The following is a 25,577-nucleotide window of genomic DNA, read 5'->3' as shown; positions in this document are numbered from 1 at the left end:
ATTTTAAGATATGAAGTAAAACAATTCAAAAATTCAACAGGAATGAGAAGGTCGAGTGCAATCAGGAGAAGCAGAAAACAACAGGGAAATGTTGTGACAAAGTTCAAGGGTTTTAAACTAGAAAATAAAGAATCATTTATTCTACATACATGTATATTCACATGTACGAGTGTATGACACCATTGCGCTTCTAAAATTCCCTCCCTCCCTCGGTCCCTCCCTCCCTCTGCTATATATAAGTAAAAGGGTTTCATTTCACCAAAAGCAGCATTGTCAAAAGCAAAATGTGTAGAAATGTACCAAAGCCCTACAACTCAAGAAACGAGCGCACGAAGAAATATGCACGAACAATATATGTACAAAGACACCCACATAGACATGTACAAGCAAGAAAACATAACTATACACATAGATAATTATATAAGTAGCAGGAAAAAGAAAACTTCAACTTCATTTTAGTGATATACATGAAAGAGACAAAGTGAATCAATTTAAAATACCATCTTAACTTTATGATTGAAATACAACAACGCAAACATAAATTTTAATCCAAATTAAATGACTATTCTATTCTTATTTAGTTTCTAATTTCCTATTACTAATCACAGTCAGAGACTCACATTTATCCATTATATACATTAGTATCATTTTAGCTACTATATTTAGTATTTCTCACAGTCCTCTTCAAGAGAGGAAACAGGATCCTTGTAAGTTAACCTAACTTGATTTTGATACTCAACCTAATTTTTTCAACAATAAGTGAGTGCTTGGCTGCTTGGTTTTGCTGAGGTACGCCCTAAGTGCTAGAGGGTTTAAGTGCACCTCATACATAATGTCTATGACAACAGTGACCAAAGTGGAACCTCTTGAACATAGATGAAATACAAGAAGCGAATGAATCTATCATAGCAAATTGAAAGTATGGAGTATTCAATTAGAAAGTTTTTGACAATAGGAAAGATATATGTGGTCATTTACAGTTATACCTGTAAAAGAAAAAACAAAAACGCATTCATCTATGCATGAGATAGATGTTACATTGTAATGTACAAAACTTAAGAAAGATAGCATTTCCCAGTGGAAAAGACCAACTACACTACAGAAAAGTGAGGTTAAATGAAGAAAAACCCGCGAAAGAAATAAGCTTTAAGGAGATTGTTAATGTTAAGCCATTTAATTAATATCAAGACTTAGTAGCTTCTTCATGACATTTAAGTTCAGTCGTGTTGCATCAATTACTTTATATCTTATGCATATTCAACTTATATGACAAAAGTCATTTGTTTCTTTCTTAAACTCTGCATTCAACCAAATACCTCAAAACAAATCTGGGAGGAGGGAGTATATGAGTTTATGACTACAATGGGATTGTGGATGAACCTAGCGCTACAGGATTTCAGTCAAAAGGCCTCTCCACTTCTATTTTCCCCTTCCTCATTTTCATGAGCCCACCCCATCCAAAAACAAAGTCTCTTTTAGAAAAAATGATTACATCATGTGCATAAGTGCCAAATTATCAGAAGTGCATTCTTCTTTTCTTTCTACAAAAGGTTACTCGTTAGTGTACAAGAATTCTATGCACTATTCGCCATCAACAACTTTTTGACTTCAATATGAAATATCTTTTACATGTCTTTACGACTTTATACTGCATTATATTGAAGTTCAAAGCTAACCTCAAAAAATTCAGATGCATCAATCAATGAAGTAAGTGAAAACACCACTCTCAAGATTGGAGCAATGATCATTCGTTGTTTATCAACGTCAACTGACAATTCTCTGCCAAACTTTCCATCCATGCGCTGGTAGCTTCCCTGATAATAGGTCGTAACAATTTAATGAAAAATGTCATTGCGAACTAAAGCACATGAAGAGAGGAACAAAGACCTTCAATTGTATACTCAGTGCCCTACAGGCAGAAATGTGCTCGAATGCACCCATTGAAAAAAGCACTTGGGCCCCTGATTTCCCATACTTGTGGCTAATTCTCAGAAGAAGAGCAAGTTCAGCTTCAAGAGTGCAGACACGCTGCATTGACTCCAAAGATAGCCCACCATCCTAATGAGGGACTCCAATCAAACTTTTAAAACCCACGAAAAATATATAAACAAAAACAAAAACAAAACAAAAAAAAAAATTGAGAATGAAATAAAGAACATATCTTATACATGCAAGTTAATACATAGAATCTGAACTTGTGTCATAAAAGACACAAAAGACTGAAAGGGTTTCCATCAGGTTGGAAACTTAATACACATTTCAAGGGGAGGGGTAAATACACCCCTAATGAGGCTGCATGGACTTTGACATAATCATGACTTTCCCTTGCTTTCATTTCTTACTCTTCACCACACTTTGCATACAAAGACTCACACAAGAAAAAAAGGGCAGCCCGGTGTACGAAGCATCCCAAGTTCACGCAAGGTCTGAGGAAGGGCCGCACCCAGACAAGTGTAATGTAGGCGGTCTACTCTAACAACCTTCAGTGGTTTCAGCTCGAACCCATGACCTATAGGTCACAAGGAGACAACTTTACCGTTGCTCCGAGCTCACTCACTTATACAAGAAAAAGATAAAAAAGTTTTTTCCAATAAAGGTCCAAAATAACTCTAAAACATCACTATCAACAACAACAAAACCAATAAAACGCAACCTTCTGATTTGTGTGGTTGACACTGGATCTACTGAAGTTGATACAAAAAATCATTGCTTCATTGATCAACATTTTTTGTTACTCATTTCTTTTGCCATTTCTGGTACTCCTAGAAGTCATGGCTTGAATTAATACCAAAACAGAAGAATATTAAAACAGAAGTAAGCTGGCTTACTAAGATTTTTCAATTAGCAAAGGGACAAATGTCATAATAAAGAGACTTTTGCATGTGCTTGGATTACACTTCAGTTAAATAACAGTATGCTGCACAGCTAAGGAAACAAATACAGGGTAGAAAGAATAATGACACTCTAGTGAACATACTATAAATTTGGTTATTACTAATTAATAAATAATGGCATAACAAAGTTGTTGACGACTCCTAGTTCAGGATCTACACTGTACAGGAAATGTGAAGCAGCGACTGAAGGGAAGCTTACTAGAATTGAATTACTATCCTAATGTCCATTGAATTGTATAGAAAGTGTAGGAGGGATAGAGGTACAGAAGAAATAGCTTAGTCTGGGACTCATGTCTAGAACAAGCTATAGAAAGAAGATGTGTGTAAAATATTACTTGGTAATAAAAATGTTTAGTTACCAAAAAAAAAAAATTGTTGACGACTTAAAAGGTGAAACTTGAAGGAAATAATGGAAACCTGTAAACGAAATTTAGTGGAACATATTTTACACCCAAAAATATGAACTTAGTGGAAAAGAGATCAGATGCTCCAACAGGAAAACAGAGATTGTTATTGCTCTCTATCATGTATAACAGTAATGCTTGACATAAAGGAAAGACTGCCCAGATATCAACAGAGATCTTATGGAGGAGATGGATCAAATACCTGAGAAAAGTTATTGATGCTCACAAGACAAGACCTCAAAAAGCCTCTGCTTTGCAGTTGGCTCAAGAAAAACTTTTCATGATCAATGCAAATTAAAGCATCCAAAACATAGAGCGAGATAGTCTTTCCAGATTCACTGCCATGGGTTGCATCTTTTATGATCTATTTTTCGAACAAAGCAAAGAACACAGTAAGCTAATGCAGCAGAACAGCAATTTTAATACATATACACCTCAAAATGCAAAAGGAAAATATAGAGTAAGAGTGTCTGATATGGTGGAAAATGCTTTTACCGCAGGAAATCATTTTTAAGTTTTTGATCGAGTATAGAAGTAGATGACATATGATAATCATAGAAAGTGGAGAATATGATATGAGAATAGCGTTCTGAGCTTCTTTTTTTGGTTCTGAGGATATTTATGTACTGAACATTGACAACAATGTCAAAGTGATAGCAGAAGAAAGTGATATCGAGTAACATTTGAGCTAGTTTAAAGCAAAGAATTTGCACCAATGAGTGAGAGAAGTTACTTTCTCATTTGGTGGAAAATCTACAAATAAAATATATTCAACAATTCCATGCAACCAAACAACCACCACAATAACACCTATGCTTCAATACGAGCTAGTTGGGGAATTCAATGTAACTAATTACAACAACATAATTTTTATCAAGGAGAAGATTTTTTGATAATACATTTTCCCTCATATCGAACTAAATCTTATTATCTCCCGGGCTATGCTACAGAAGAAGTGATGACTAAGGATCTGAGAAGCTTCAAATATTGAGGCTAGCGCTGTGACCAATTAATCAAAATATATTGCAGATGTTGTTATGTCATCATTATTTAATGCTCTATGACAACCTTTCACACCACGTACTCCCTATTGCAATGACCATCCCCTCAATTTACTTAAATTTTTCACCAATGAAACTTCGCCATTCATACCAAACTTAAAAAATCCACTTCATTAGCAACGTGATGCTCTGTACCTCCTCAATCATGTCCTGTAAAAGTTCTTTTGCATTATCCTGATTATACTGTATGATCTATGATTCTAGCTAATGAAATGGATCTTATTAAGTTGGTTCCATATTCAAATCCAGCTGTTCTATAATTCTAGTTAGCAACACCGTTTAAATAAATTGACAAGTACTTAATTATCATTAATCCATCACAGCATACAAATGAGAATATTCAAGTTACTGATGACATTGTCTCGTTGGGTTAAGGGACAAGCTTAAAGATCCTAATTAGCTTCAACAGGCTTGTGGGCATGCAGAGAGGAGCGAGAATTGAAATGCAAATATTTATATACCATAGGATGAAGACACTAAGACCAGCATCAGAAGATACAACAAATAAAATTAAGAATTTAGTTTGGTCTGTGTATACCCACCAGATCTAGAAGTGATTGAGCTTCCTTCCTTATTATTGAAAAATTTGCACGTGCCATTTCAGTCTGATCTTTGACAATCTGTTCATGTTTAAGGCGGAACAGAATTAAAAAATGAAGAAAGAACTTTCTACATCATTGTGTTAAATTGAACATAACAAGAGGGAGGTGTAAAGGTCGGTTTCCCCACTAAGATTGTATAACCTTTTCCAGATCCAGATCTCCATTTTCCTGTTCATCCATTGTCAATAATTGCAGAACTGTGGTTGGAAGATCAGGATCAAGCATATGCTGACAGTACTGGATATAGCTAAGGAGCAAAGCGTATTGGCTGTAGTCAGGAAACATACACAAAAAGTCAGAACTTTCTCTATTTCTATAGAAAAGATAAAGGAATGGAGAAATCAAATATGACGCATTATACCGCCTCCTCAATGCTTCTGATGATTCGTTTCTAAGAATTGCCAGTATAAGCTTGAATAGAATAGAGTGGCATGCTCCATTAGATAATTGTTTTGTCATCATGATGTCTAGACAAGTGACAGTATCATTGTTTAAACCACTAGGGCATAAGAACCTTTCATCACGTAGCTTGGCCATGCATGTGAGACCAACCTAGAAAAATATCTTAAACAAAATAAGGCCAATGATCGAGGTAACTTAGATACAAGGTGCCGCAACTTCAACAAACCAAGAAGATGAGATAAGTGCAACCTGTGTCAATATCAGTGCCATCTTCAATGAACAGTCAGGAGAACCAGAAGCACTGAGAGAGGCATCTAGCAACCTATGTATGGAAGTAAAGGTGAGACGGGATCATAGGTTAGCAAAAAAATGAAAAAAAAAATGATGAAATGGTCACCCACTGAAATAATATTTCAGAACGGTTGGGAAGAGAGGATATTTTTCTGGAGGCCGAGACCTAGCAAGAAAAATTGCATAAACAGGATATGTCAGCCCAACGCACTCACGTATATCAGAGCATATCGATGAGTTGAAAACCAAGTGACAAAGAGAAGCAATGTGACCTCAACAATTTGAGACCAGCCAGTTAACATATGAAGCTGAGCTGCTTGTTCTTCAAGATTTTTGTTGTATCTCCAACCCCATCGTAACAGCTGTTGAATTGCATCTCGAATTTCATTAAGCTCAACTTCACTATTAAAGGAGCTATTCTGGGGATCAAACAAGCTATACTTCTGAAAGAGGGATCAAAATTTAAAAGAAACGTCATGTAGCACCTCCAGTGGGTAGAAGCAATCTCACTTGGCTAAAGGGATCTTACAAAAATAAAGGCGGCAAAACAAAGGAAAAGTGTGGTGTGGCGATAAAAAATACTGCACCTGCCATAATTTGTCACGAAATGCAGCTAGATCAATTAAACGGTCTCCACGCTCTGAGTAATAGTAAACACCACCTTTTTCACAAGTTGCAGGATTGGTGAGTATATCTTCAGCCTGCAGAATGCCAGAGAATGAAAATCCTACACCCAGAAAAATCAAGAAAAACGGATTCAAACACAATATGGTTCTTACCAGAAACCCATATTTCGCGCTCGAAACAGCTTGTGAAGATTTCAACAAAGTATCAGGAGATTTAAACTGGACAACTTCAAGCAACTCCAATACCTATACATGAATGCAAAAGGAAGTTGTTCCAACTTGCTTTAATAAAGAAAATAGAAGATACTTATTCAAAAAATATTAAGAAGAAAACACAAGTGACAAGGAAGCAATACCACAATAACGACTCATTTAGTTACCAGGGTTACAAAAATCCCAGTACTAAATTTGGCATTACTTTATACTTTAGTTGCATTTATATTTTCAATGTTGAAGACATAAATAAATAAAAGTGTGTTCTCTCTCTTTCTATGACAATTTAAGCTTTTAGATGAGTTGGTCATGGTCAGAGACTTTTAACATTGTATACAGGCTAGATCCTAGGTTCCATTCTCACTGCCACCTGTTATAAAAAAAAAGTGTATGTGCCTGACCCGTGAAAAATGAATCAAGCTTGCATGTGAAGAAGCGTGTTGAATACATAACTAAGTATATAAAGGTGTGTTTTCTCTAACTGTGAGACGGCTACATTTTTCCACATTAGTTAAAAGTAAGGATTAGCTAGACGTAGATAAAACAAATAACATGGAAAATGGCCCTTCTGCCAAAGCCATTTCCAAAAGTTACTTCATCCCAATTTATGTGATGGTATTGACTGGTACCGAGTACAAGAACAAGAGATAGATTTTCTTAAATTTATGGTCTAAAACATGCCAACAACATTTCTGTTCCGATAAATTATTTCATTAAGGGTAATATGGTGAAATTTAAAGTTAAATTTTCTCTAAATATAGAAAGTTGTCGTCCTTTTTGGGACAAATATAGACCTAGATGATAACAAGGCCTTTCATCCTCATGAAGAAGAAGTAGAGACCTGGCTTTCATTTTGTCTGTTAAAATGTTAGGTTTACCTTTTGTTATTGAGAATTGGCTGGGTATAGCGGGAAGGAGTTTGACAATCTAGTTGCATATCAGCTAAAAAGGAAAGCTTCACATAAAATGGGACAACGGGAAGGTACGCAGGTCAAGTTTAATACTAGAAACAAAAATCTATCCAAGTTTCTCCAGTTTAAAATCAAACTTAGATTATACACCATATTTCTCATTTTTAATGCAATGCATGAAGCAAATCGTAAAGTATTAATCTCAGCATTACAATCCAACGATTATTAATTCCAGTATCACAATCCTGCATTATAATCCGATCATAATTTTGTCCGCAAAGAAACGACCACCAAAGGGTTTGAAATTGCAGTCACGGAATCATTATAAATACTTTGATAGTAGTAAAAGCTATAATTTGGTGCACAGGTTTAGGAGCGACTTATACATGACACATGTGCATACTATCAAAGGGAGTCAACATCAGAGGGTGGAAATTCATCATGGCATCAGAGCAGGCAGGGTTTCTGGGTTCGACTCTCACTGCCACTCATTATCAAAAAAGAAAAGCCAAAATAATTTCATATTTTAGATGAGATAGTCACACACTTCAACAGTACTCCTGAATAAACTCATGACACAATGAGCAGTAAAAACTTTACCTTAGCCTTACTAATCATTCTGGCTCCATTCATTGCAGGACTGCTTTGATGATTGGGAGAACATACACCAAGATCAGCATCATATTCAAAAATTCCGTCCCCAAATAATTGAGATAAGATACTTTGACAAGCTTCTCGATGGGTGGAACTAGACATATCAGCCGCATGTAATTCTACTGTTAGCAGCTTTAACAGCCATGCCCTCTGAAGAAACAATGGAGATGTGAGAAATGAATTAGATCAGGTAAGCAAACTTGGATAAAAATTTGAAGCATATTCACCTGGTTAAATAGAGGAAAGAAGGAAGAACTACTAGCTCAAAAACAGACCTGATGAAGGGAACTGACGCGAAGTGCCTGACTACTATTCCTTTTGGGTAGTGGAGCAATACCAATTATATCCAGATGCTGTAAAGATAAAATTTAAACAAACAACTGAGACAACATTGATCAAGAAGAAAGTTTTCTAAAATGTGATTTCAATCCATGCATTAGTTGATATGCACCTTCACAAAGAACCAATACTTTTTGGTGCTTAACAAATCCATCATAGGACCACAAGTCAGGGGATCTGTACATAACTCATAAAGAAGCTGCATATAATAACCAATTATAAGCTCACCAAAGTTAAAGGAGTTATAGCAGTTTTCAAGAATATAGACTGACAAAGCCTCTGCGGCTTAAAGTCATTAGACAATCTCCCTTTTCACATGAAAAGACATTAAACAAGAACATACGAATTAGAATGCAATACGATGGTCAAACCATTCAAACCTGAAACGCAAATTCATGGAGAAAAGCATTGACATCAGGCTTCAAAAGATTTTCCAACACATCAAGAATGACCTTCAAACAACTGCAGTACAAAGAAAGGAATTTCAAGCCCTTGAGCAAACAAAGGGGCACGGGAGTAGAAAAAACATGTCAATTGAATAGAACCTATAGTGAAATTTTGGCTGAAGCATGGTCCTCTCCACAGGGCTATTGACATCAAATTTGAGTAATAGATGTGCGATATTCGGGGCAGGCCGACTAATATTATCAATAAGTAGCTGCAGTTGAAACCGGAGAATCAGTCAATGATCCTAACCAAAATTTAGAAGAAAATAGAAGGAAAAGAGCACTAGCTTTGACCGATTTCATTCTTTAAAATCAAAAGTGAAGATAATTAAAAGTATTAATTAATTTTTTGAAAGAAGATTTTATGGATATCCAACATCAAGTGAATGCTGGTGAGTAGTATGTACAATATAGCAGCATTACATGTCAGGTAATGTGCTCAAACAATCATAGCTTCTACATCATTAAATGAAGCCATATTACACCAGAAAGAAAGCGAAGAAACACATCTGTTATTAAGTTTTTTGAGAAATGGTAAGTTTTATAAAATCAGCAGCACTAAGAAAGTGCTGAATTACATACAAGTGAACAAATAACAAAACAAATTCTTGTTCTAATCTTATAGGGAGTCTAAGAAGCTAAGTATTGATTCTGCTTCTTCTATGAATTCCTTTTTGCACCAAAATGAAAACAAAAGCGTACGCTTAAATTTGATTTGCTGGATTGAGCATCATTTGGCTTCGAAACATCTGGCATTTCTTTCCTTCCATACGGTACACAAAATACATGCCGGTATTCCAGCATGTATTTGACTGTAGTTACAAATACTTTTCAGGATGCTACATCTATGCCTAAGTAAGAACATCTCTTTTTATTCAAACAGATAAGGCAAAGTCGTTCAAGGAATCAGAAGCTTTGGAAAAAGATACTCCCTCCATCCAAATTTATGTGATGGTGTTTGACTAGGCACGGAGTTTAAGAAAGAAAGGAAGATTTTGAAACTTGTGGTCTAAAACAAGCCTTAGAAATTTATGTGGCTATAAACCATCTCATCAAGGGTAAAATGAGAAGTTTTAAGGTAAACTATTCCTGATTATAAAAAGGTGTCATTCTTTTTGGGACATGCTAAAAAGGAAATAGTGTCACATAAATTTGGATAGAGGGAGTATAACACCACAACTTAAGTTCTTCTTAATGTTCCAAGTTCAGGAACCCACTGATTATGATTGCCTAAAGAAAGAAAAAAGAGAACTTCAAACCTTTATTAAAAAAAGGAGAGAACTTCAAACTAATAAACAAGACACGGAGGGAAAAACTCACGAAGGAGGGAAAGGGCATGCTACATATAGTAAGGAAAAATAAATGTATAGGTTACAAATATAAAATGCAGAAATATGTGAAATTGAAAGCACATAACAGTTATAAAAACTAACTGCAGAACTACAACATAGCACAGTGGGCAGACACTTATCTTGACATCCCAAGGGAACTCATAATATTTTCATTTCTAAATATATATTGTTAATGAGGAACTAAGATATTCGATCAACATATGCAATTACTATAGCAAGTTCTTAGAAATTGATGCTATTGATTGTGTTTAATCATAGTTTCTCAAAAATAACTCATTTTATTTGCATATTCTGCATATAGCAATGCAGTCCCTTCTTTAAAATGTTATTGGAAGTCCTTTTCTTCGAAGTTAAACTAGAAGGTTCAAGTTCCTCTAATAGTACATTAAGTAAGTAGATTAGGGTCTATCTTGCTTGGACTCTCCAAAATACTGCTGCACCCGTGTCGGATCGTCCGAAAATGCACTACTTTTGGAGGATCTAACACGCACCCGACAATATTTGTGAAGAGTCCGAGTAACATAGATTAGGGTTACAATTATACAGTATCATACCAAGTAATAAAGAATACAGATTCCACCTCATTCAATGTTTCAGTTACACATTCCAGTCATTTTATGGCAAATTTTGCCCTTCTACCAACTATTCTATATTGCATCCTTCTCCGTCATTCCCATCAGTCCAGTGAAACTTGGCTAAAGAATACAGGATCCCTATTTGCTAGATTAAAATCTTCTCACCTTCCAATTCTGAAGGTCTTAGATCCAGGAACTTACTTGCAGTATGAGAACGCCTGAATCTTCACGGGAGTCCTCAATAATTTGACATTCTTCAGATCGCAGCTCTAAGCAGGCAGCATAATCCTCAATCAAGCTCCCTGCAGCATTGGATTTTATGAGCAACTGAACAAGCCCAACCATGCGAGAACTGCCATAAAGCACCATCAACGTCAGAAATTGGCACTGTAACATGAGACAATGCAATCCTTTCTTAATTCCAAATATGATGCTACATTTCTTCTTTCGGTTGCCCTAAAATAGTTTGTGCTTTCGGTAAAAACTAATTACAAGGGAAAGAAAAAAGGTGGGAAACTGTAAAAGGTAAATGCGGGGTAAATGCCCGCATTTGAGTTGGTAACAGAAATATCATTGGCGTGAAGGAACAGAACTTCAATCATTGCATTTAATCATGTTGTTTGAACAACTGGGACTAAGAGAATGACAAACATTTGGGGATGAGGAAGTAGAAATGAAAAGGCGAGGATGAAAGTATTACCTAAGGATGTTCATTATTTTGATAGAGGACTGTTGAACATGGGGCTGCAAATCATATCTGACATACTCCAATAAAGCCACAACTTGGTTCTGATCTTGTGAGAGAATGACATCCAGAGGCTGCATAAACAAGAAGCACCAGTTAGACAATGAGATGACAGCAAAAGAAGGCAACAATATGCAGCCAAACAACTCGATCAAATCATATATAAGTTTTTAGTGCATACATATAATCACGTGCAGCATGTTTCATTTTAAGAATATTCATTGTAGTAACATTGATTCGTTTAATATCATTTTTTTGAAACTGGTAACTTTTCTATATTTCATATGTAGCAAAACAGTACTTAGGTAGTAACATTGATTCGTTTAATATCATTTACTCTCCATCTACGAAAATATTACCCTAATGTTCTTCCACGGAAATACCTGTAACTACTCGAGAATTGAACATTAAAAAGTGCTGCTAGTGGCAAAGACAACATGTTACCCTGTAAAGTGGCATTGATAGTAAGTAAAACCAAAAGCATGGCCAAAACTATTCCTGTATGTTCTGACCGCTATGGAACCAGTGTCCACTTGAAAAAAGGTTGAAAAATTAACATGTTTGCATAAAATCTTATTGGCAAATTACGTTACAAGGTCTCTATGGAAAAAAGAAATTGTATTAGCAGAAAATACAGCAAAAAAGGAGGTGGCAGCTACCCATCCATAAGAAGTGTAAGAGACCTAGAATATATACCAAAAAAACTAGTCAAGACATTCAAGAAACCAGATTCTAAATCATTTAATATAACAGAACCAAGAAAGTGTGTCAAGAGTTACAGATTGTGAAATTTCTTCTTTTATGATATTTTAAAATCACCCGTCCTAGATTCAGTATCTTATGATTGGTCTTGCATTAATATCTACAGCCCTATGTTGGCCGCTCTTCACTAACCACCTGTAGTGAATGATTTGCTCAATCATCTCCCAGCCCAATGTTTTTAAAAGCGAAAAGTACAACAAAGCGACAAGATACATAGTGCTCGAAGCGAAAAGAAAAGAAGAAAAGCGCACGCTTCTTCAAAGACCAATGCACAATTATGAGAAACTAAAGTATATCAAACATTCCCAAAGACAACAAAAACTAATTTTTTTTTTGAGAAACTAAATTAAAGTCTAATTGATTTCAGTATCCAATATACAGTAATGCCGAGGTTAATCCAACTCCTCAAAGTTCAGATTCAAAAGAGCGACCAATTGTGATTAGAATCATACTTTTTGCACCATTGTTTGAAGCCCAAACTTCTCTAAAGCACATGGCTTTATAAAGAAGCAATAACCCCTCGTTCCACATTTCTTCAACGCTTTAAACGACGAAGCGATGGCTCTTAATTGGATTCGCCATCTCTGTTCGGATGATGTAATGTTCTCACGAAAAATAGTTTCCAAACCTTGAAATTATTCATCATGTTCAATTGGAATGAATAAAATTGGTGAACAACTATGTCGCTCGCTATTTAATCCCAGTAGCTTGAGGGAATAATCGAGCAGATTTCTCACAGAAAATAACAGCTGCCCTCAGGGGGACACAATTATTCTCCATTTTAATGTATGAGAAAAATATTGTCAACATTATACACAACCATTGACCCAAAAAAAATATTTCATTAAATTTCCCATCATGCGAAACAGAGACTAAACTTTTGGTATTGACATGTTTTATTATGAACAAGCATAGAATAACTAAAACAAACTGAATAAAAATAAAAACGGGTAGTGTCAATTAACATGAACAGTCCCTACATATATCAGACCAAAGTGACAGCATCTATGCTCCCGTTTCAACTAGTTGCAAAGAAAACAACCACTATGACACATTACAATTGGTATAGGCAGTAATATGTGAATAGTGGTTACAACAAAATTAGCAGAACATTATATTCATTCAAGTTAGAAGCTTCATCCAGTGGAGGTGAGGCAACAGAAAAGAAAAAGCAGGAAACTCGAGATGAAGATTAGGATCCTTACTTGATACAAAGGACGCCAAAAATCAGACACAGCTAAATCTTTCTCCAATACGAGATTTATAATTTCCAAAGAAAGCAGGACAGCTTTTTCAAGAAGTTGCCCGTAAATTTGACTTGTTCGTTCACCGATTAGATAATTGACTCCTGGTGAAAGAATACTCATGATATTCCGAAACACAGTTTTACCACTCATAAAATCCTGCGTAACAGCAAAAAGAATTTACATAACTCATGTTGCCAACGATAAGTATGGCAATAGTAACTTATAGCATACAAATAATAGCAAATACTTGCTAGATATGAATAGGACAAAGAGACACTAAAACAAAATCAGATTGCATCAACAGGACAAAGAGACACTAAAGTAAAGTAACAGAGTAGTTTGAGGAAGTAATACTTTCATCAATTCTATTAAAGGCAGCTGCATCTGCAGCGGAGTAGATTGCCCTGCTTCTGATAGCTGATATTGGTCCACGACGCTGTCAATATCCTCATCTCTGATACTATACATGCTCAGCATCCTGCATATAACATTATTGGACATGAAAGTCAGCAACTTCTTTCATAAATCTATAAGTAAATCTTAAACCCCTCATAGACAAGGCCCAAGAGAAAAAAAGAAAAAAATGTACAAAGGGCCATAGAGGAAATTGAGATAAGACTTACATCTGGAAATGTTTGAGGCAAGCTATGACAAGTTGCCACTTCTCACACGGATCAGCATAAGCTCTCTGTGGGAATGGCCCAAAGACATGATCATAAATGAATTTAAAGATGCCAATGAATCTGGAGAGGTGTAGCTCGGAATGAGAAATAATACAATTCCCGAAAAATATTAACTAGAAACCATGATATGGTACATGTAATCGCCAAAAGCCCAATACCTATGCCCTCTATCACTAACATCCTTTTCAGCAGCAATAAGTGTATTCAACAAATTAATGAATGATATAGTTGAAGGGTATTGCTCCCTCCTAGCTTCAATTTCATTCAGCTCAAATCGCATATCATAAACCTGCAAGAACAAAGTGTTGGATGAGATAGTTCCCCTTTAAAAATAGACAAAGCAGAGGGAAGATGGGAGAGAATAAGGAATTGCCTTGGGAAGGCAAATGACAATGCATTAGACCATGAAAAACAGTCGCCTTATCAGAAAAAGCAAAATTGCATCTTCATACAAGCAGAGTGATGGTCTAATCTTTTCATTTATTCCAGCAGCCACCCACCCATTCCAACCCCTCCCAGCAATACAGATCCAACAGAATCGAGCTCTACTTAATAAAATAGTTTGACCTCTTGTACACGGGATTTTCCCAACTTCATTAAAAAATGATTACTTTGTTATATATAAAAAATAAGACACAGAGACTGCCAAGCAGATAAAATAACAGACACACCAACCTGTGTTGTCAAGGGTTGTGTTGTATTCCCAACAACTACAGGTAGATCATATTGCTCTAAATACCTCCAAGTTGTATCTTTCATAACTGGTGATACTTGAACAAAAGTAGCTATCGCATTTCTTAGCGCACCCTATTAATCACAGGTACAAAAATAATTAGTAGCAGAACTTAGTGGCAACAAATAAGCATGAAACTGAAAGAGCGACTAAACCAAAAGGGACAAGAAAATAGACGACTTACCTTAAGATAGGGAGGGACATTTTCATAACCAAGCAGCTTGAACAACGGCTCAATATCAGGGAACCAATTCTTCCTTTCTACGGGATTCGCATTTTCAACAACCTGCACCACACAAAAAATCATCTCAAGTCTGTTATATCCACGCACCTGAGCAGAAAAACATACATAGACTGAATTTCCATTACAATCTCCTAAAAATAAATCAAAATCAGATGTTAAGAGATCTCTTGATTAATCACTTGAGAGAGAAAAATCCATGACCTTCCATACAAAATGTTATTTCATTTCTATCTCAGTGCATTATAGGGTTAAGTTGAGGTACAAAAGCTGTTCCTCCGCCGGCCTTTTTAGCTAAACAGAGGTACCTCTATTATCTCTAACCTGCTATCAAAACAATTAGCATCTTACAAAATTTCTTAGACCACACTAACTATAAGTAGGTTATGTTGAGAAAATTAACTTCCCCCAGTTCCCAGGGTTTTAGTCCAGTGGTACATGTGTAGAGGCACATCACGGGTTCGAATCCTAAAGTAGACAAAAGCATAATATTTAAGTGGAGAAGGGTAGAGGCAGGGCCCATTATCCACCGAGGTTCAAACCTAGCACCGCTGGCCCTCCGGGATTCTCCTTATCAAAAAAAAAAAATTGAGAAAATTAACTGTGAATTAAAAATTAACTGATTAAAGAAATATCAGAAGCCTATTATGTTATCCAATTCTCTAAGATATTATAAAATTAACTTGAGCACCAGCTTTGCAGTTTATAGTTCCCAACATTCATTAGAAACAACCAGGGCTTCCCACCAAAAACTGATTATCGATTATTTTTCACAGAAAGAGTGCAGCGCGATGTTTTTACATAAAGCCAAAGTAGTACACATATAAAATGTGGGTAGTTTCAGACTTCGTGGCGGCTAAATACCTAGGTAATTTTAAATATATAACTGAAGATATGTTCCCATGCAAAGCTCCCCAAAAACAAGACATGAAATTAGTTGAGACACAAAGGAGATAACGTTTCCACCACATTGCATTCTAGTCTATAAAGTGAAAACTGTAAAGAACATAGACAAAAATGAGATAGGCCAGTGATATCACTCACCTTTTGCAGAACATTCAAGTAAGCAACAAGTGCTTTGGCATCTCCTTCCTGTATCTCTGGCAAAACTGTGCCAGGACTTTGCACAGCTTGTTTGAACTTTTCCTCATAAATTGATAAACAATCAAATAAAGTGCTCCATCCGATAGAACGGAATGTTTTTCCCTGAAGTAACTCAAAAACTTTGGAAGCACCCTCAGCACTAGAAGCCTGGGTTAGATGCATGAAAATCACAAGACTTAGTTGATGCATGCTTATCATTAGAAGGTATGAAACTTTTACCAACTTGGCAATATAGCCAAACTTACTTACCAAGGTACTCAGCATTCTCAAAAATGCTACAAGTGTTTGAAAGTTAGTGTGATCCTCCCCGGCAAAGTTGACAAATGTCCACAGAACATCATTACCAGACAGCAACTCGGGTTCTCTCTAATGAAAGATCACAGACAAGGAAGTCAAAGTAAGACGATAACAATCATATAGGGAAAAAGAACAGAAGAAAGATGGAACAAGAAAAAACAATTTGTAACTTCTGTCTCCACAATTTCATGTTTTTTAACTTCTTTTGAAATAATAGTTGTGAGTTGTGAGAGGGCCATCTTGCATGCATCTTGACAGTTTCACTGGATACTTGTATCCTCCTATCAGTACAGCATAACCAATGCCCCACCAAAGATTAGGCAGATGGGAAGAAATGACCCAGCAATTCTGTTTCTGCTGGGATCTGAATCTTGGTCTTCCATTGCTTTCCTTTTTTTTTTAACGGCGGTACACGATCCAGCATCTGCGCACCTCGATTATTCCACCGAGTATTTACTACCTCCCACCAGCGCAGGTACAGAGTAACTCTACCCACTAAAGCTTAGCTAGGCGGGAAGAAATCAGTTAGTGTTTTTTATCTTTAATGGATTAAACCCTGCTTTTCAAAGGTTGCACCCATTTCATCGACCACTAAGTCACACCATAAGGTCTTGATCTTCCAAGGCTTTAATTCCAACTTCATTGATTGTGATGCCACAACTTTAGTTTCGACACAACCTCATTGTTAATGGATACTCACTAAAATAACCTCAAGACAATGCAGACCATGTACCACGACGTCAGTAAAACAATCCTTAACGGCCTTCAAAAACCACATAAAACATCTACTGGAACGGGTCAATCTCACTTCGTAACAGGTTTAAGCAGATAGATTACCTTGTAATAAGGAGTCATGCAACAGTGCAGATCAACTTCCCTTTAACAGCCTAAAATATGATGTTTAAAAGGTATCAATTGATACAGTACACAAGCTATGGTTACACAAGCACGCTTTTCATGGTCTATTCTAGGAATCACTTGGGCATAGATTTGAGGATCTTTAGGGGCTCAAAAAGTAGATCCTAACTTTTACTTAGAGAATTAGATAGTACATAGTTATAAGAAAGATGGCCCTCACTCTCAGTACACACTTCAGCACTCTCTTAGTGAGGCTAACTACCTAACTTATCAAAAAAGAATACTAGTCTTTATTTTTGTTGCCTATTCCCATGATAGTCTTAAATCATTCCTTAATATAGCAGAGCAATTTTGAATAAAAGACTCTTTGAAGTAACCCAAACAACTATGGAAAAAATAGAAAAGACCAAACATACTTAAATTAAGTACTATAATAATCAAAGTGCAATTAAAATAACTAAATTTAGCATCCAGCATACAATAATAGCAGCAATATAAATCCAACAACTCAAAATTGAGATTCAAAAAACAATGCTTTATTTTTTGGATCGTTTTATGCGTCATTATTTGAAGTACACACTTCTTTGAAGCGCGTGGCATTGCCATGAAGGAAAAACTCCTTGTTTGACGTCGCTTTAAACAACGAAGCAATGGCTTTTAATACCACTGCTGCTAACAGCATAGCGCTAAATCTGTTGAAGTGCTTAAATAAAGAAACCAGGCAAGCTCAATATCTCAGAGATCATAGGTACAGTGAACAGCAATGTTTGATATCTACAACAAAAGGTCCACTAATGGAAAAAAAAGAATGGGACTAATGAAAAAAAAAAAGAAATTTATATATGTAATGCAAGAAAAAGAACTACAAACACAAACATTTATTGTTTGGATAAAATAATTTGAAAAAATAAAATTATAATAAGCACAATATACGAAGTAAAAATCATGCCCATCAAGTTTAAAACCCATTTTGAACTTCTGATTCAGGTGGACAAACGTAGTTTAATTTTTAATTGGGCTAGTTTTCTTATACTAAATTTTTACTCTCTTATTATTGCTTATTAAAATTTCATCCATAACGTTTTTTAACAATTAATATATTAGTTTACCATCAATATTTTGTAATATATTAGTTTACCATCACTATTTTGTCTATTGATGATCACTTAAAGAGGAGTCCCTGGGTGATGAGGTCATCCTTATCACCTTACCACCAACATTAAAGTGCCACCTAAGCAAGGCGAAGCGCATACCTCGGCTTTAACTGAGCTTCAGGGTTTAATTGCAACTCAACCGAGCCTCTGATAACATTGTATGTAACAAAAGACTCCCATACAAGGAAAACTTCAGGTCAATGTCAGCCAAATTGAGCAACGGCGGCCATTTTGTGTTATTGTGCCTCGTCAAAAAGAAGCTAAGTCTTTATTTATGTTGCCTATGCTTGGTTATACCCCAAGATAGTCTTAAATCATTTACTGATTGCGGTAACAGCATAGTTAAGTCTTTCCGGTGCTTAAACTAAGAAACCAGGCAAAACTCAATAGCTCAGAGACTACAGCGAACATTGATAATGTCTTCCCCAAACAACCCACTTTGTAACAGAAGATTCGAACACAAAGAGATCATCAGCATCAGACAAAAAACAATAAGTTAACACGGCCTACCCAAGATGAAAACTCCCCACCCTGTGTTAGCATGTGCTAGCACATGAACACAACACACAACTCACACTTGAAGACATCTTCTTCATGGTCTTCAATATTCTCCACTATAAAACCTTAACCAAAACCACCTGCCTCACACGGGAGACCCCCCCCCCCTTCTCCTCTCTTCATCTTGTTCAACCCACCCTACCACTGCCCAGCTCAATCGCCAGAGAACACCCCTCCCAAAAACGCGGACAGAGTATACATTCGATATATCATTTTCGACATGTGATTCGACATATTCAAAATTCGAATTTTCATATCGACATGACTCGAAAAAAGCTGTTGACATGTGATTTGTCCCTCCCCAAATTTTTCACATTGTAGCACGTAAATATTTAATTTAGCCTTAATGTAGCTATTTCAGCTTATTTTGACTCTTTTACTTTATTTTCGTCAAAAAAATAAAAATTACAAAAAAAAAAGATATATAAATTTTAGTTTATTTATTTCTCATAAACTTTAAAAAATACAAAAATAGTACTTTATATTTTTATCTTTATATATAAAAACGAAAATTGTAAAAATAGTTTAATTAATGTGTTGTAGCTTTTCTTTTTTTTAAAAAAAAAACTTGAAAAAATATAAAAAATAGTTTTGTTTTAATTGTCAGTCTTATTTTTATAGTTATTTTGCTTATGTAGGATTAATTAAATAAATTCATGTTTTCATTCTCGGTTCCGGGCAAAGAATAATATTCGGGTTCAAAGGACCCATTTTTAAGCCTAATTTTCGAACCTAGCCCGTAACAATCCGAGCCCACCACACGTAGAGGACACAGACAAAACACAAGAACATGGGCACATGGACAAAGTAACATGGGAAGGCTTTTAAAATTTGGACCACTTAGATTTAAAAGAAAAAAGAGAAAAAGCACATGAAAACACCCTACATTTACATATACACGGATGAGCACATGAAGGAAGGGAGACATTTTTTTTGGAAAAAAAAAAGGAAGACCACTACTGTTGGTCTTCTTCTCCATTTTTGGAGAAGAAGAAAAAAACCATACACACAGGAGACCCCCCCCCCCTCTCATCTCTTCGTCTTGTTCAAACCACTCTACCACTGCCCAGCTCCATCGCCAGAGAACACCCCTCCCAAAGAAAAACACGGACAGAGTATACATTAGATATACCGCGGATATACACGGGCAGAACACCCCCTCCCCAACGTATCTCCTTCTTTTTTCTTCTCAAACCAGAAAACAACGACCCATCCAGCAGCCATGAACGACCAGTGAAACGACCATCGCTGCCCAGCTCCCCAGTCGACCAGTCACGAACCTCGTCGTCCACCCAAACCACCCGTCGACCACACCACCAACAGCCCGTCGAGGTCGTTGGCAATCTTGGTTCGAATTTTCCGTTTCCGTTGAGGTTGTCGTTGTTCGTCAAGGTCCGGTACGTCGAGGTTGTTGTCCGAGTTTCTGTTCCGTTGCGGTCATTTCCGGTTAGTATTCTAAGTTGTAATTTTGAATCGATGAAAGGTCTAATTTTTTTCCTTTCTTCTTGCGATTTTGTCACCTAAATTTGTCGTCTAATGAACGACTTTATGAAAATGTTCTCGTGATTGACATTATCGTTTATGTGTTGATGTATTCTTGGTAAATGAATTGCTATGTTTGAATTGTTGTCTTTATATGGAATATAAAAAATATGAACTGGTTTAATTTTGAGTTATTGGAATATAAGATTATGATTAAATCTCATGTTAAACCTTTGGATATATGCCTATCATTTTTCATTCTGAACTAGCATGCTAAGTGGTTATTTTAAATCATAATTGTGTTTCCTTGATTCACCGTGAGCATTTTATCCATAGTACAGTGAATGTATTTTGTCTTTTGTCATCTCGTTATTAATTTAGTACATTGGAATAGTGAGAGTGTTTAATGAATTAATGAAAGGTAGATTTGGTTGAATTGGTAGAAGTTATTAATCAAGTTTCGGTGATTAGGTGCAATTAATAAATTATTGTGATTACGGGTACGGTTCCCGTGACGTAGTTGCGATACTTAATTTCTAAATTCGGGGGCGCATTTCATGTGACCCGACTTCAATTTCGAACAAGGTTAAATAAAGTGTGTTGTGAACCACGGGTGTCATGGTTTGAGATGTTTTAAATAACCTTGAATTTTTCCGAAATGGTAAAAGTTATTAAAATAATAACACCCTTTTGCTTTAACTTTTGCTTTAATTTTAAATTTAGCTTTAACTTTGCTTTTGCTTTAACTTTTGTTTTTGCTTTAACTTTTGCTTTTGCTTTACCTTTAAGCTTTAACTTTGCTTTTGGCTTTAGCTTTAGTTTAAACATATGTACAGCATTTATTTGAAGTATTTTTTTTAAGTTGGTTGTCAGACGAGCCTCGCAAAAAAAAAATGCACAAACTGCGAGGCTCTCATAAATGTATATATTAAAATACTTAGAATACGGAATGAGCCGTATAGCGAACTTCACGGTTTTCCTCAGAGATAATAACGTTAAAGACTCTTTAGACGCGATTTTAATTAAATTACATGCTTAAATTCGGGTGCGCATTTATGTGACCCAAATCCAAATCTCAACGGAGTCGGAACGTATTAACAACCACGGGTGCATTGATTGTGACGTGGTTCGAGATGCATTTTCACGACGTTGCAATTCTATTAAAAAATAATAATAAAAGCGGTTTTAAACCTAATAAAAGCACACAAGTTATAACATGTATTAAAATCAGATATTTAGCCATTATAACAATTTAAGCGACCGTGCTAGAACCACGGGATCCGTGGGTGCCTAACACCTTCCCTCGGGTCAACAGAATTCCTTACTTAGAATTTCTGGTTCGCAGACTTCATTTGGAAAGTCGAAAATTTCCTTCGATTTGGGATTCAAGATAAACCGGTGACTTGGGACACCAAAAGTCAAACCTTTCCCAAGTGGCGACTCTGAATTAAATAAATAATCTCATTTCGAATATTGTCACTTAAATTGGAAAAACTCCCTCACGCATTTATCCTTCGGGGTAGGCGCGCAAAATGGAGGTGTGACAGCTCTGGCGACTCTGCTGGGGATTTTTACTGGGGCAGATCTCATTGGGGATTTTTTTTTTTAATGCCTTTATATTTTGGAGGTAATCAACATCATGATCAGTCGGGATTGGACTGACGCACCACTGAGGCTGGGTATTTTCTTCACTTCTTGCTAGACGGAGCTCTGTGAAACCGGCCCTGCCACCTTTTCTTTCTAACACATTTTGGAATTTAGAGTTAAAACGAAAGGGATTCAAGGAAAGGTAAACAAAGAGCGCAGAAACGAATTTAAAAGAGAAGCGTCCCTTTCGGGGAAAAAAAGGACTTATCTGAGGTGCATGTTGGCTTTAAACTGACATGACATGCCTTTTGGACTGGATGCCCGAACCTCACGAACTTGCATTTCCTCATGAACCAAAACGGATCTATGTTTCCATGCCAGGGAACCTTGCCAGAACTTTCTGTGGTGAAATCATCTTTTCGGCCGACAGCGCCCTTTGCGGGTTTTCGCTAGTCGACCTCTCTCATTTCTCTTCTCACCGTCGCCTGATAGCACTCTTTACGAGTTTTCACTAAACAAGCTCTCTCATTTCCAGTTTCTCTACTCACCCTCGCCTTATGGTGCCCGTGTGGGTTTTCACCAATAAGACTCATTTTATTTCTCTCATAAATAAAAAAAATGATTTGGATTGACTTACAACTTTGGAACCATTCAAAAACGGGATTACCGCGGGACCATAATAACATCTGCCCCAGTTTCATTTCGGAGGGAATTTGGATTTTTATTTTGGTGTGACTGAACCCCAGAGAGAGGCTGCCTACGTATCCTTTCGGAATTAAGTCAGACGTAGTTCAGGCAAATCATTTTTTTTTTCAACGGTGCTTTTGGATTCCAGAGAGGGTAGCCAAAGAAATGTAACCGGCTCAAAGGGTTTGTAGAAAGAGTTGATAGTGTTTGGGTAGCGGGAATAAAAGCCTTCATCATCTCAAATGTGCCAACACATCACCGAAGTAAACTCAGACATAGTACCTCTTGACTGCATCCGCGTTCACAACTGTTTCAGGATCATTTCCTTCAACATCACCCAGATACAACGCTCCTCTTGGCAATATCTTCCTGATGATGTACGGGCCTTTCCAATTAGGAGCAAATTTTCCTTTCGCTTCCTGGTGATGTGGCAGAATGCGCCTTAATACCAGTTGACCTACTTCAAAATTCCTGGGCCGCACTTTCTTGTTGTAAGCACGGGCCATTCTTTGTTGGTACAACTGTCCGTGACAGACCGCAGCCATTCGTTTTTCGTCAATCAAAGTCAACTGCTCCAATCGAGTCTTAACCCACTCGCTATCTTCAATTTCTGCTTCAACAATGGTTCGGAGCGAAGGAATTTCTACCTCTGCCGGTATCACGGCCTCGGTCCCATAAACCAACAAATATGGGGTTGCCCCTACTGATGTGAGTAATGTAGTGCGATATCCCAGCAAGGCAAAAGGTAACTGTTCATGCCATTGTTTAAAACTCTGGATCGTCTTCCTCAAAATCTTCTTGATGTTTTTGTTTGCTGCTTCAACAGCGCCATTGGCCTTGGGCCGATAAGGAGTGGAGTTCCTATGCGTTATTTTGAACTGTTCGCATACATCCTCCATCAAGTGACTATTCAGGTTTGCCGCGTTATCTGTAATGATAGTTGCAGGAATACCGAAACGATAGATAAGATTTGAATGTACAAAATCCGCCACGGCTTTCTTAGTGACTGATTTGAGAGTGACAGCTTCGACCCATTTTGTGAAGTTATCAATAGCGACCAATATGAATTTGTGCCCATTTGAGGCTTTCGGCTCAATCGGACCAATGACGTCCATACCCCAGGCGACAAAAGGCCACGGTGCCGACATAGGATGTAGCTATGTTGGAGGTGCATGAATCAGATCTCCATGTACCTGGCACTGATGACATTTCCGGACGAAACTGAAACAGTCTTTCTCCATGGTTATCCAATAATACCCAACTCGAAGGATTTTCTTCGCCAGGACATACCCGTTCATATGAGGTCCACACACTCCTGCGTGTACTTCATGCATGATTTTTCCTGCTTCTTCGACGTCAACACATCTTAACAAGTTGAGATCCGGGTTCTTTTATACAATACCTCGCCGCTCAAAAAGAATCCACTCGCATGCCGCCTAATAGTTCTCTTTTGATCTCCAGTAGCATGTTCGGGGTATTCTTGTGTCTTCAAGAACCTCTTAACATCATGCTACCATGGCTGGGTACTTGGTCCCGCCTCGATTACATTACAGTAACTGTGTCTTTCCCAGATTTGGATTTCTAAGGGATCGATGTGGGCATTGCCTGGATAAGGTAACATTGAAGCTAAGGTGGCAAGTGCATCGGCTAGTTCATTGTGACACCGCGGGATATACTTGAACTCTATTGATTTGAATCGCTTGCCGAGATCCTCCACGTGCTGCCGGTAAGGAATAAGCTTGACATCTCGAGTTTCTCATTCACCCTGGGCTTGTCGGATAATCAGATCAGAATCCCCCATAATCAACAAGTCTTCAACATCTTGATTGATCGCCATATTCATGCCCATGATGCAGGCTTCATATTCAGCTGTATTGTTCGTGCAAAAGAAACGAAGCCTAGCTGTAGCCGGATAGTGTTGACCAGTGGGTGAGATCAAGATTGCCCCAATTCCTACACCTTTGGCGTTTACAGCCCCATCAAAGAACATCTTCCAAGCATTAGCGTCTTCCGAGACTACTCTTATGGTGTTTATCTCTTCATCTGGAAAATAAGTACTCAATGGTTGGTACTCATCATCAATCGGGTTCTCAGCCAAATGATCTGCTAACGCCTGGGCTTTCATTGCCGTGCGAGTGACATAGACTGTCGAATTCAGTAAGCAAGATTTGCCACTTTGCTAATCTCCCAGTAGGCATCGGTTTCTGGAATATGTACTTCAAAGGATCCAACCTGGTTATGAGGTAAGTAGTATGAGCTTGGAGATAATGTCTCAATTTTTGAGCGACCCACGTCAAAGCACAACACGTTCTTTCTAACAAAGTGTACTTGGCTTCATAACCGGTGAACTTCTTGCTTAAGTAATAGATCGTCTGCTCTTTCTTTCCAGTTATGTCACGTTGTCCGAGGACAAAACCGAAAGAATTTTCCAAGACCGTCAAATACAAGAACAGGGGTCTCTCTGGCTCTGGCGGGACCAGGACTGGAGGATTTGAAAGATATTCTTTGATCTTGTCAAAAGCCTCTTGACACTTAGTCGTCCATTTGATTGATGCATCCTTCCTCAATAGCTTGAATATGGGCTCACATGTGCTAGTCAGTTGGGCAATGAATCGATTGATATAGTTTACCTGCCCAATAGACTCATCACGTCTTTCTTCGTTCTTGGA

General features: G+C 37.1%; 1 protein-coding gene across 1 annotated transcript in view; it reads right to left on the bottom strand.

The window, feature by feature from the left end:
* The window catches only part of LOC104222422 (nuclear pore complex protein NUP205), a 49,541-nt gene that overhangs the window by 3,053 nt on the left and 20,911 nt on the right, over positions 1 to 25,577 (bottom strand). Inside the window, exons 12-37 of the mRNA XM_070147697.1 lie at positions 16,535 to 16,651; positions 16,226 to 16,432; positions 15,125 to 15,226; positions 14,883 to 15,014; positions 14,366 to 14,496; positions 14,148 to 14,267; positions 13,879 to 14,002; positions 13,483 to 13,680; positions 11,471 to 11,589; positions 10,972 to 11,122; positions 8,943 to 9,055; positions 8,778 to 8,859; positions 8,510 to 8,596; positions 8,334 to 8,411; positions 8,005 to 8,208; positions 6,434 to 6,526; positions 6,242 to 6,355; positions 5,927 to 6,097; positions 5,765 to 5,820; positions 5,613 to 5,685; positions 5,323 to 5,513; positions 5,103 to 5,229; positions 4,902 to 4,979; positions 3,501 to 3,662; positions 1,888 to 2,058; positions 1,677 to 1,814 (exon numbers count right to left, since the gene is read on the bottom strand). Coding sequence (XP_070003798.1) covers positions 1,677 to 1,814; positions 1,888 to 2,058; positions 3,501 to 3,662; positions 4,902 to 4,979; positions 5,103 to 5,229; positions 5,323 to 5,513; positions 5,613 to 5,685; positions 5,765 to 5,820; positions 5,927 to 6,097; positions 6,242 to 6,355; positions 6,434 to 6,526; positions 8,005 to 8,208; positions 8,334 to 8,411; positions 8,510 to 8,596; positions 8,778 to 8,859; positions 8,943 to 9,055; positions 10,972 to 11,122; positions 11,471 to 11,589; positions 13,483 to 13,680; positions 13,879 to 14,002; positions 14,148 to 14,267; positions 14,366 to 14,496; positions 14,883 to 15,014; positions 15,125 to 15,226; positions 16,226 to 16,432; positions 16,535 to 16,651 — 3,339 coding nt within the window. The remainder of the gene's footprint in view (positions 1 to 1,676; positions 1,815 to 1,887; positions 2,059 to 3,500; positions 3,663 to 4,901; positions 4,980 to 5,102; positions 5,230 to 5,322; positions 5,514 to 5,612; positions 5,686 to 5,764; positions 5,821 to 5,926; positions 6,098 to 6,241; positions 6,356 to 6,433; positions 6,527 to 8,004; positions 8,209 to 8,333; positions 8,412 to 8,509; positions 8,597 to 8,777; positions 8,860 to 8,942; positions 9,056 to 10,971; positions 11,123 to 11,470; positions 11,590 to 13,482; positions 13,681 to 13,878; positions 14,003 to 14,147; positions 14,268 to 14,365; positions 14,497 to 14,882; positions 15,015 to 15,124; positions 15,227 to 16,225; positions 16,433 to 16,534; positions 16,652 to 25,577) is intronic.

The sequence above is a fragment of the Nicotiana sylvestris genome, chromosome 6 (assembly GCF_000393655.2).
Source record: "Nicotiana sylvestris chromosome 6, ASM39365v2, whole genome shotgun sequence".
NCBI lineage: Eukaryota > Viridiplantae > Streptophyta > Magnoliopsida > Solanales > Solanaceae > Nicotiana > Nicotiana sylvestris.
The sequence above is the reverse complement of the archived record's forward strand: the minus strand, read 5'-3'. Positions and strand labels throughout refer to the sequence as shown.